At 49.5% G+C, this 11,849-nt stretch overlaps 1 protein-coding gene across 1 annotated transcript in view; it reads right to left on the reverse strand.

The window, feature by feature from the left end:
* zeb1b (zinc finger E-box binding homeobox 1b) overlaps positions 1-10,322 on the reverse strand; it is a 47,561-nt gene extending 37,239 nt beyond the window's left edge. Inside the window, exon 1 of the mRNA XM_031876755.1 lies at positions 10,081-10,322. Coding sequence (XP_031732615.1) covers positions 10,081-10,138 — 58 coding nt within the window. The 5' untranslated portion in view covers positions 10,139-10,322. The remainder of the gene's footprint in view (positions 1-10,080) is intronic.
* Positions 10,323-11,849: the final 1,527 nt, after the last annotated feature.

Below are 11,849 nucleotides of genomic sequence, written 5' to 3' on the forward strand. Positions count from 1 at the left end.
TTGTCAGTCAAAGGCCCGCGGGGTCCGCGACCCAAAAGTGGGTCGCGGACCCACCAGTTGAGAATCACTGGTCTAAGGGACACTGCCCCCCCCCCCCACTTACCAATGGCCTGACATTGCCGACACCTGCAATCATTTAATTTCAACTCCAATTTATACGATTCTCTCTTTTAAGATATTTGCCGTCGGAATGTGGCGTCGGTGTGCGTGCAGGCCCCGTTTTACGGTAGGCATCAATCAAAGTGACTTCCGCTGGATAAACAAACAAACAGCTTTTTAAACATCTGGTAGGGAGAGATAGAGAGAGGCACCCTGGGGAGATGTGTGGTTTTCCTCTGAGATCTGTTGATTGGGAGGAAGCAGGGAGGGAAGGGCAGAAAATGAAGAGGAAAAAAAAGGAGAGGAAGAGCCAGGGAGAGACAGTTCACACTCGGGTCAGAATTCAGGTGGAGGCCGGGAATGCACTCCCAAACCACGCTCAACACACTGAGCCACACACACAGAGAAAACCATGGCCTTTAAATGCATTGCAGCCTGACCATGTGACTCTCACGGGGTAGTCTCATGGGAGCAACCCCCCCGATCTACCCTGATGGACTAGAGCAACAGGAAGTCAGCCTGGCTTATAACATCACACCACACCGCACCCATAGCTGCTCCCTATGCTACGGGCAGCACCGGCCTTCCCTCGTCATTCATGCGGCGCATCGGCGGACGCCATTCATCAGTCGCCGCGGTCGAAGTCGAAGTTTTAATCTCTCTGAGAGTGTGCTGCGCGGGGCAGAGGAAAATCGGTGGCACGGCGCCCGCTGCTGCTGGCGTGGACCGGCCGAGCGAGACGCGGCGCGGCCTGGCGCTGACACAAGCAGAGGCCGAGGCTGGCAGGGGGCGGGCCTTTCAGAGAGTGAATAGCCCTTGTTTATCTAGGCCCCTCTGGGAAGTCAGGACACTGCAGTGAATAGGAGCCAGTTAGCAGCGATGGCATAATAAGACCAGGGGGGGGGGGGGGATCAATGAAATTCAACGCAGGACACTGTCAAGACAAACCACCCTTGCCAGCTGTGGCGGCAACTCAATGGAGCAAGGGAGAGCTTTTTCTATGGCTGAGGTTTTTGGGTAGACAACTCAACGTTAGGTGAGCAACAGGATCGTGATTGTTTTCCCTCATCTAAAATACCAGATAAGAGGAGTCTTTCAGAAGATTGGGCAACTGTTTTGCTAAGGCTGAACAAAAGAGGCCCAGAAGCAGGCGGATGAATGTCATGAACTTCCTCATGAGACTGACACGGACATGGCGGGGCTATCTCTCTCCTCTAGGTCTATGTGTCATACTGAGTCCAGGAACTCTTTGCTCTTCATGTGCAACTCAGAAGTGACTGTGTTAGCGTTCTTCTGTCCCGGCGGTATAAGGTACTCTGCAGGAAGAAGAAAAAAAGAAAACGGGCCATTCTTTTACTGGCTCACCCTTAAATGCACAGAGCCAAATCTTTTTAATGTGTCTGAAAAGAGACGCTGTTTTTCTTTGCCCTCTGTGTGCGATTTACTTCCCAGGCTTTCATGTTTGTGGTCTCCGCAGCCCCCGATGAGGAGCCTTAAATAGGCTGCCACAGGTGCTGGGGGGGAGCTAGGTGGCCTGGATGGGAGCAGGATCGCAGGAAGCCTCTTGTTTTCACAGAGATAAAGGGCTTTCAGGTTGCATCCTGGGCTGTAATCTCTCGCACACTTCCTGGTTTTGTTCCCGGTGAGGCCGAGAGAAGACGGCAGACTAACCTTCGCCCCGAGAGGCTGATCGATAGCTTCTGATGAGACAGGATGTGTGTCTGCCGTTGGCGTGGATTTGAAGAGCTCAAAATGACAAAGGGACGGTTTGGTTCTGAGCCGTGTTCATTAACAGTCTGATTTATGGGTTCATTTATTCCAAGTGCTGGTTCATTACCGACGATGATTATAAAAGTGTGCGTATAATTTCTTTCCTGACCTCTTCATTTGCTTTTAGGGCACAATTAAGGTTGTTCCAAGCTCTTACACCCTAATTACAGAAAAGATAACGCTCCCTTCCTTCAAATTCAACTTCCTCCTTAACCAGTCACTTAGAGCTGGCCTTGTGTTAAAAAATATCCATTTATGGGAAATTTGCATGAAAGCGCTTTATTGAAAAGTTGGCATTGAAGAGAACTTCACAAGTACGGGCGACGTGTTCGCACATTTACGCCGAATAAAACCTCGCTGACATTCCTCCCCTTTGTCTCTGCTGCTCTCACGCATTCTCTCGCTCGCTCTATTCTGAACATGTCCTTCTTGAGAAGGCCGGCATTTGACCGTGAGCCACACCCTGTTCTCCTGCCAGAGGAAACTTTCAATCTCTGCCTCTCTCCCTCGCTCTGGCTCTCTCTCATACTTTTTGTCAGGTGTTATTTATGAGTATGCCGTGTAGCTGAATCGCTGCATGCCTACAGCACCTGCTCTGGTGTTGGAGAATCAGAGCCAAGGCAGCTGCCAGAGTGGGGGGAGATAGAGAGAGAGAGAGACACCACAAACAGGGAAGAATGCACAGGACTCCAGAAGGAGTCAAAGAGTGAGAGACGTCATGAGAAAGAGAGACTTAACCAAGGACTTGATGTTGAGGAGAATAGCGTGCGGCTTTGTTAGCGCCCTGGCACTGGCAGCTAACGGGACAAACGACTAATGATGTTGCTGTGTTGATCAGAACAGTGGGACAAAACAAACAAACAAGTGCTGAGCAAGCACTAATTGATAGTGTCGTGCGACCCCAAACGTGATCAATTAAAGGCAGCGCTTCCATTGACCCGCGGGCAGAAACGCCGGGCGGCGGTGTAACGAGAGAGGGGAGGGCCCTGTCAGCGCGAGCAGGGAGACAGATGTATAACCGCCGGGCTACGGGGTGACAGGGGTATCTACTCCCTTCACTACACACACATGACACCCACGCGTGTGTTTGTGTCACGTGCTCGGGGGGGAGGCCACGGTGTGTTTGGACTGTAAACATCTGGACGCTCGTAGCGGTGAGCTGAGCCAGCACAGGTTGGGTGAGACGGGTCAAAGGTCACTGGCTTGATTCCAGTTCCCAGAGACATAAAGACCCAGTGTAAAACAAAAAAACAACAACTATATACTTTGCTCTAAAGCTCATGGCCCGGTGAGGGTCGGAGCGTACATGGACCGGTACATTTACAAGTTGGCAACCAAGAGCAGGAACACAGATCTAACTGCACTGTACAGGACATCAAATCCAAAAGGTTGAATGTGAGAGTAACTTTGTGTTTCAGCAATATGTAAGTTTAGTAGAAAGAACAGCGGCACTGCAGCTGGTAGAAGTGACAAACATATGGAGTGTTTATAAAGAGGTATTTGTCAAACTGGGCCATCCCTGTTGAGTCTCTTAAAGGAGGAACTTCATGAAACAGCACCCAAACTTTAAGAAAAACACAACTGACCGTACATAGTTATGAAATACAGTACATTTCTGAGGTTACCCTCAGTGCAGAATGAAGAAAACTACTCTTTCTCTTTGTTTTGCTCTGTTGAACCCCTCTAAAGACGTGGTAAATTCAGTCCAGGCTGCTTTTAAGGTTATTCCGTGTATTTTTCATTCACAAAGACACACTGTATCTCTTCTCCTATAACAGTCAATGAGTGTGTCTGGGCTTTGCTGCCTGCTCCGGTTAGGTCACACTAGTGGGGTCATGGGGAGCCCAACAAAACACTCATGAGTTAAATGGGGCGATGCGGACGCTCTATGCCCCCCCCCTCCCTCTTCTACTGCCCCCCACCCCTCTGTTCTCAGGCTGGCCATTCTCCCCTCATTAATCCTGTGTGGTAGTTTATCCATGTTGACATTCAACATAGCAGCCGGCCATCTCTCTGACTGACAAGCAAGGTGACTACGGCGGTTCTTTTTTTTTCTTCTGTAGGAAGCTGTCACAGGGCTAGCCTAGCCTATAGCCAGCTCAATGCACGGACTCAGTCACATCACAGTCGGGCTGTGCAACTGGAATCAGTATGCGAGTATGAATGTGTACCCCTCAGGAGGGCCATTATCAGTTCTGTGTGCTACGGAGAGGAAAATCAATATGGTCATCATAACGGGCTGGCAGAGAGCCAGCCACTAGGCTGTGTTCAAAGCACAGTACATGGCGGCGGATTACTCCTCATCTGATGTCATCTAATTTCATCTCTGTAGACGGGAAGACGGGAGACACTGAGGGACTGTGGTAAGGTCAAGCACATTTAAAATGGACTAGACATCCAACATCTATGTACAAAAAAAGGCAATAAACCGACAGTCTGAAGTGAAGCTCCAGCAGAGGTTAGCCCCGATGAGTTTTAGCCATAAACACAAGCTGGCGTAAGAGCCCCTCACCGGGCCCGCCTTCTGCCTATTGTGTCAGTCCAGTCTTTTTCATTAACCGCTCCACTGAGGACCACAAGGGAGGGGATAGATGGGCGGGAAGGGGGAGGAGGAGGTGGTGGCGAGGATGGCGGGTGGGGGTCTGCAGACAGACCCAAAGGGACCCGCTGTGGACCTGAAGAGTAGCCACCGAATACGTGATTAAAAACACACATCAGCAGGTGGCGTTGGGCTACGCCATGCACAATATTTACCTCCGCCAGGATGGCAATTTAGAGGTAATCTCTCCCTCAAGTATACACACTGCTGGAGAATATTACCTCCCCCCCATCCCCCTCTCACCCACCCACACTTGTGGAGAGGGGCTGAGAAGGCGGGAGAGACCAAGGGGGGGAGCAAGGGACGGTTAATGTGAAAGAAAAGGTTATAAGAAAAGAAGTGAGAGAGTTTGTGAGGTTGAAGTCATCTTGCGAGCACACCTGTCTGCCCATGACTCACTGCTCTGGAGTCTGGAGGGGAGGCTTTTCTGCCCAGTTGGCTTACATGATACACTTAGCTGAGCTCTCCTCCCTACATTGCACGGCAACAAATACTCGCCTCCACCACTTTCAGTGTCAGTATCAGTGCGCTGGGGTCAAGGCTGTCAGGGCGACAACAACGAACGTGTCAGTGTGCGGTTCTGGTTCCTGCGGTGCCTAAATCATCTTCAACGCTGGCGAGAGGCAGACCAGGCTGCTCTTCTTGGATGGATGGAGGGAGGGAGGGAGGGAGGGAGGGAGGGGGGCGACCAGAGTGACGGTTGTGTTTTTGTACAGTTCACTGAGCTCCCACCGCCTCGTCCCTGTGTTACCCCCTATGCTCAATATTTGTGTCCTTTCAGGGAGAGTGTTGGACAATCTGGCTGTGTCAGTTAGGGAGCATCCGAGGCGCGCCGCCCCCGCCACATTGTCCTGTCGTGCAGATGGACCCCCTCATGGCCCATCATTGCAGGGGGATTTGGGGGAGACTCGTGCCGGCTGTGCCAAATTAAGCCTTCACCCTGACATTAAAAATAGCACACTGGGTAGCATGTCGCCACTTCAGAATACACGGTGCGCGAAATGCCACGGGGCGATGCGTCGGCGTTAACATTAAAGCAAGAAACCGTGACACGGGCCTAAGCTGCGCTTCCGAGGCAAAAAATGTCAAACGGGGCTGTGAAGCAGGCTCTTGAGGGCTCGGAGGGCTGCGTGAGAGAGGGATTTGATGAATTCTGCGAACGTTCCGCGGATTCCTCCCTCGCGGGGACCTTTGGGAAAAGAATGGGTCATATGCAAATGGCATGCACAGTATGGAGGAGAAGTTTCCCACAAGCCGAGTGTGAAAAGGGCTCTCCCTCCCCATGCCGGGCCCGCTGAATGGGCCTTTTCTTCTGCCGCTGAAAGTGTATGAGGTAGAGCAGGCAAGCTGCAAAGGTAACTAGGCTCTTTCTCCTCGGGCTTTCTCACTAAAGCCCGAACACACAATGGTTCATTTAAGCATTCAGCCACGCAAACCCCAATAAAGCACATCCAAGCGCAGTTAAGGGGGTTACTGAAACTGACTCTGGGTTTAAAACTCCTGCTTTACGGAGGGAGAGCACCTTTTTTATGGGCTAACGCTCTCAGCCTCCATGGGAGCAGCTAATCATTAAGCCGCCTTAACAGAGGTGGGAGTGTGGTCGTACATCACATCATTTAAATTCTGCCGAATGGTCAGATGAGGACGGGCCTTTCCCCACCCGGATGGACATGTTGAGGGACGAAGTTTAGCCACAAACACAACTTTTTTTCCCCCCTAGATGATTAACAGAAAACAGACAAGTAAAAAGTTTGGATCTTTACCTGTATGGATTCATTTAGGGGTTTAAATGCAAAACAGACTCCTACAGTCTTGACCCTAGAATCCATACAGGTCTAGGAGATAGCTGGCAAGCGTGTCATGCTTTTCATCTGCCACAGCCCCTCAGATGTCACCTGTTGTAAAATTCTCTAGTCACCTCAGTCACTCTTCACCAACCCCCCCCCCCCCCCCCACGGCTCCACAGGGAACATGGAGCCCACGGTTTAAGGGGTCATGGAGGAGGGGAGCGGAGGAAAAGCTGCAGCTCCAACACCCCCCTCTTCCTCCTCTCTCCCCTTTTCACTGAACAGACTTTAACACAAACACAATTGGACATGCTGGAAGCCTCACAATGGCACAGGGGGGGAAAAGTGAAGTCATACTCTAGGCACGCATGGGTGCCTGGGTCAGGGGGCAATCAACAGCACCCCTGGCTACTGTGTCTTAACCCCCCGAAATAAAGGACAAGCTCTGGGAAGGGAGGAGGGAGTTGAGGCGGGGGGGGGTTTCTCTTCTTACTTGGCACTTTTTAAATGAAGCTGCCGAGGAAGTTTGAGAAAAGCAGCGAGGTAAATGAAAAATGTCCTCCGCTAAACTCTTCACACAACAGGGGTGGACCTTTTAAATGTAAACAGATGTCTTTAAAAACACCGAAGTGGCATGTGGAGCCACGGGGCCAATCCCCACCTCCTCGGGAGCCTCCGCTGTCGCACGAGAGCACGGCTCGTTTCACCTCACAAACTGGAGCTAAACCATTGTTTTGTTTTATTTTTCTCACAGAAACGTACAGCATGTGGTTGTATTCAATAGTTTCGAGACAGGGTGGGAGAGTCCGGGGGCACTAAGTGTAGTTTAAGTGTAGTTTTACCAGGCCAATAAACATGTTCTTCAACATCACATGTTGCCAAGCGCCAAGCCCACAACCTCATTTTCCCTATTTGATGGATGATTCATCAACGTGCAAGTGAGAATGCCTCAGAAATATATAAAGAGAGAGAGAGAGAGAGAGAGAGACTGACAGATTAGGGGATGAGACAAATGACCCGTGTGATATTGTCAAATAAACAGAAGTCCTAGCTACCTGTATGCACACACTCATTTCAAGCAGTCTCGGTAACACCGCTCCGAAAAGCATCATCCCCCAGCTCCTGAGCGCGGTTGCAAAGCCGTCCCAGCGTGGCCCTGTTTATTTTTGCAAAGAATGTTAACACCGGGCGCATTCCTCTATTCCCAAATTGCTGTGTTAAATTACCGTTACAGGGAACGGCTGCTATTCCTTAGGGGAGCAGGCTGGGGAGAAGCGACAAAGGAAGCTGTAGTATCCCGCCGATTGCAAACACCTGTCGTCCTGCGGGCTGTTAACACCTCTCTGTTTACAGCGAGGAATGGGGCTCACCTTGATCTCAACCCCCCTCCTGCTCGCCGGGGACCTGGCAAAGCCTCTGACCATAGCAAGCTGGGCACAACTTGAGGGCTTGCTTAATTATAAAAGCCTGAGCAACGGCTATTGACACCATTTTGCATTATGTAGTAAAGTTAGTCGCCATTAATGCTTGGTTTCAGCAAAGACAACAGCCCATATCTTATGCCAAGTCATTGTGACATTGTGACAAAAACCAAGAGGTATGATAATATGCAACAGCAGCCTTCAATCTAACTATACTGAGGAATTCCCTTCAGAAAAAGCAGAGATGTTGATTTACATGACAGATCTGCAGTCTTGTCAGGAGGTGGCAGGAAGTGAGGACTTAAAAGCAGACCCTAGTGGCTCTTTGAAGAAAATGCAAATGAGGCAAAGTAACAGGGAACACATCTGTTTGGTTTAGGATGAGACTTTAAATGACAATAGGACTGTCATTATTTAATAAAACCATGCTTAGTTAAAGGGAAAACGCAACAAATGACAGGTAGATTAAAAAACAAAAGTCTCCAGAGTAAATAAGACTCCCATTCTTTCTCCCACGAGGAGAAAAACCCACACCTAGCCAGCAGGACCGTTATTTAAGGTGTGTCCACACCTTGCACGCATTAAACTGCACAAACGCTCCGGGGAGGGAATGCATAGCTGAACACACCCCATAAAGAAACGAGATGACCGTGGAAAACACCGACAGCACCCGTCGAAACAAAAACAACAACAACAACATGCCACTCTTCACATCACTCCTCGGGTATCCACAGAAAATTCACACCACCAGCAACCCCGCGCGAGAAAACACCTTTAGTCGCCCGTACCGTCACGAATGACCGTCGTTAGCGCCGCAGAAAGTAGCGGCTATTAGCTCATTAAGCGAGTCCGTCCGCGGTGGCTTCGTGTTACTTTTGACCAAATTAACGGTGGATTTGGTGCGTTAGCCCAGTTCCTTAAAGCTACACTGGGTGGCACAACACATGAGCACGACTAGTTGATGGACAACAGTCAGAGCCGCAACAAGGGGAAAAAAGAAGAATAAAATAATTCAAAATAGAAAGGACCGTGGTTCAATTGTCGCTCTGCGGATTCACAACAGCCCACGACCTAAATACACGGGGGAAAAAGACGTTAACAACTCGCAAAAGTCTTTTGGCATTCAGCTAAATTAACACGTAGGTGGCTAAGAGATACACGAGAGATATCTAGTGACAAAGTATCCTTAAAGAGAGCCCAATCGGCTACTTTGTAACCACATGAACACTATTTCGACACCGCAATAAGGTGGGTGAAAACCCCGTTGAGCTTCGCATACGGAAACGCAGATAATGTATCCACTTGTATTGTATAGCACACAATTGAAATGGTGTATTGAAATAAGCAAGAAAGAAAACGGAGGGTGTTTAAAGCCCCCCCCAGGTCGTACAAGAATTAGGATTCCCAGCTCGCGACTACAGAGAGGATCCGCTGTCCTTATATGGGCTGCGCTCGCCCTGCTCACACAAACAGCGCGTGAGATATCCCTCGTTCTCCGGAACGGTTGCCCCAACCGTGTTTCTCCTGCTGAGCTTTCTTAATGTCGTTACTTCGCTACCAAACACCGGTGTTTAAAACATCAAACATGAACGACGTGAGCCGCCCACAACTAAAAACACTGCAATAAGTTGGAGGATGAAGAAATAGAGACCTGTCTTAAAAGCGTGCTTCAGCACAACACGCTTTTCTTCCCTTTTTTTCTGCCATTAATACATCAATGGTGTCGTCGATGATATGAACCTAATTAGAAGCACACAGCGGGCAGGGTTCAATCGGGTACAAAATTGCGTTTTGTCCGCCCGTGCGGTGCAGCAACAGTGTCCTGTCGCTACCTGCTACGAGTGAGCGAAAGAAAGAAAGAACCAAACAGTTGCGTTCACTCTGATTCATGGCGTGTTTGACAAAAGCAAAGCTACATATAATGTGTTTTTTTCAACCCAAACTGTAAAAAAGACAACCCGTCTATCGAGGTCCGCAATAACAATCAGTTAGCCCGTTTCCCGACAGAAACAGGTCCGAGTTCAGCGCTGGGCTAAAAAAACTCGACAGAATGAAACAAAATCAATGAACACAGAGTCTGTAAGGCGGGTAAAAGTGTGTTTAAAACGAGTAAAGAAGTATTGAAGTGCAGACAAAAGCTGGTCCACTCATAACAGGGTGAGGTGCGTATAACGGTCTCCAGTGCAGCGGACCGCTAGGCGGAGGGAGAGACGCGACCCAGGTATAACGGTCCACCACATAGGGCTGTAATACAGCGCTCACTTGCTACTTCCCAGCACTTTCAGTCACTAAAAAACCGGACTGGTGGGCTGCCAAACTTTTCGCCGAAATTACCAGGAGACGGAACAGCCTCCACACCGTTCCCCCGAAAGGAAAGCTCCGCGTCGGAAGTCGCTCAACTCACCGTTGTTCCTCCTCGGGTTCGCCTGCTTTCTGCGCTTACACCTGGGGCCATCCGCCATGATCCTTTCGCTGTGTCTAAATGCTGCCGGAGAGTCACCTCCTCTCTCACCCCCTCTCCCCCCCTCCCTCCTCTTCCCTCCCTCCCCTTCACCTCCCCTTCTCCGCACCTGGTTTACGACACTCAGCTTTACGACATCACCTTCCCGCACCTCCCCGACCCACGCTGCCAATACCTTGTCATGGTGTGTACTGGAAGTGAGAGGGATGAGTGCACGCGCGCTGTACCTGCCCTGCCTTTAACTGATGTGTCATGTGCTAAAAACACGAGCTCTCTCTGTCTTGTTATAGTGGTAAGTAAAAAGGTATAGGTCTATAGGTGATAGTGGTTAGTCTTTATGGTAGTTTGCATTCATTATAACATGAAAATAATACCTACTCTCTCTTTTATAAATATTTTTTTAGTTTGTTTTGTAAAAAAAAAAAAGAAAAAGAAAAAAAGGTGTGCTGTATTTTGCAATTTATCACTTTATTTCTCTTACACACACACTCACACACATACTGTACATAATTGGTTGAAGATTAATTATTCCGTGACATAATCACTGCACATTATCTTATTATAAGCACCTTCAAGTACAGTATGTCATTTTTCTACCCAGCTTTGACCTACCGACCTGTTGTTTACGTCATGCGTGTGTGTGCGCGCGCTTGTGTAGCACAGTAGGTTGGAAACGCAGCAGACAGAACAGAGCCTGTGTGTGTGTGTGTGTGTGTGTGTGTGTGTGATTGTTCGAGAGAGGAAGAGCGAAGTCATGAGACTGTCATCACCGAGTCGATCCTCCACCTAAAGAAAAACCCTGCTGTTCTCCTGAGCCGAGCTCGCTGCAGCGGACACGGAAAAACCTCTGGGCGCACACACACACACACACACACACACACACACACACACACACACCACTTATCACAGTAGGCTCTGTGTAAATAGACAAGAATCCAGGATCACAAGTTTGAGGTGAATTTCTCCTGGAGGCCTGTAGCAACAAGGAAAGATGAAGTTTACAAACTCAGCACAGAGTGAAATGATGCCCGAGATCCTGTGACATGCAATTACAGGCCGGAGGAGCGGCGGTTGCTGCCCGGCTGCGGCTGTTCTTGAGGCAGATGACTGTAACGTTTCTGATGCCTGGACCTCTGGTATGCGAGGTGCTGTCATCGGTCAGTCCATCGAAGCCGGCGAGACTGCGTAACCCAGTTTCCCCTCAAGTTACGTCTCCTCTATTGACTGCGAAACGAGGCCGTGACATTTTGCAATCACTGGGAACATTTTAGGGGAGCAAACAGAGGTTTGACGTCTGTCTTTCTGCCGGATGCATTTGGATCACAGCTCCAAGATTTCACCACATAAGCATAGATACTATGTCACAAGCGTACGATATGAATCTACCTGTCAAGTATTTAGACTCCTCTTTACGGGACAATCAGATTATCATTCAGCGACATGTGACAGCTTGTGTACATAGGACGGCAGATCTCTGGGCTGAATAAATCAGTAGCAGTAGAACGGTCCAGCTTCTCGGGGCAGGCTGCCCAGACAGAGAGTAATGGCTCGAGCATAAACAACACCTCCAAATTTGCTCCAGGTGGCCTCTCCCACCAATAGACAGCCTGCCTGAGAGGGACGTGGTTGACAGGAGGGTGCCCCCAGATTCTCTCTCTCTGCCTTCCCCTTGATGAAAAAGGCCCCAGAAACAGTCGACATCAGCAAAGATC

Source organism: Anarrhichthys ocellatus, unplaced genomic scaffold (assembly GCF_004355925.1).
Source record: "Anarrhichthys ocellatus isolate YVR2014 unplaced genomic scaffold, GSC_Weel_1.0 scaffold115, whole genome shotgun sequence".
Taxonomy (NCBI): Eukaryota; Metazoa; Chordata; class Actinopteri; order Perciformes; family Anarhichadidae; genus Anarrhichthys; species Anarrhichthys ocellatus.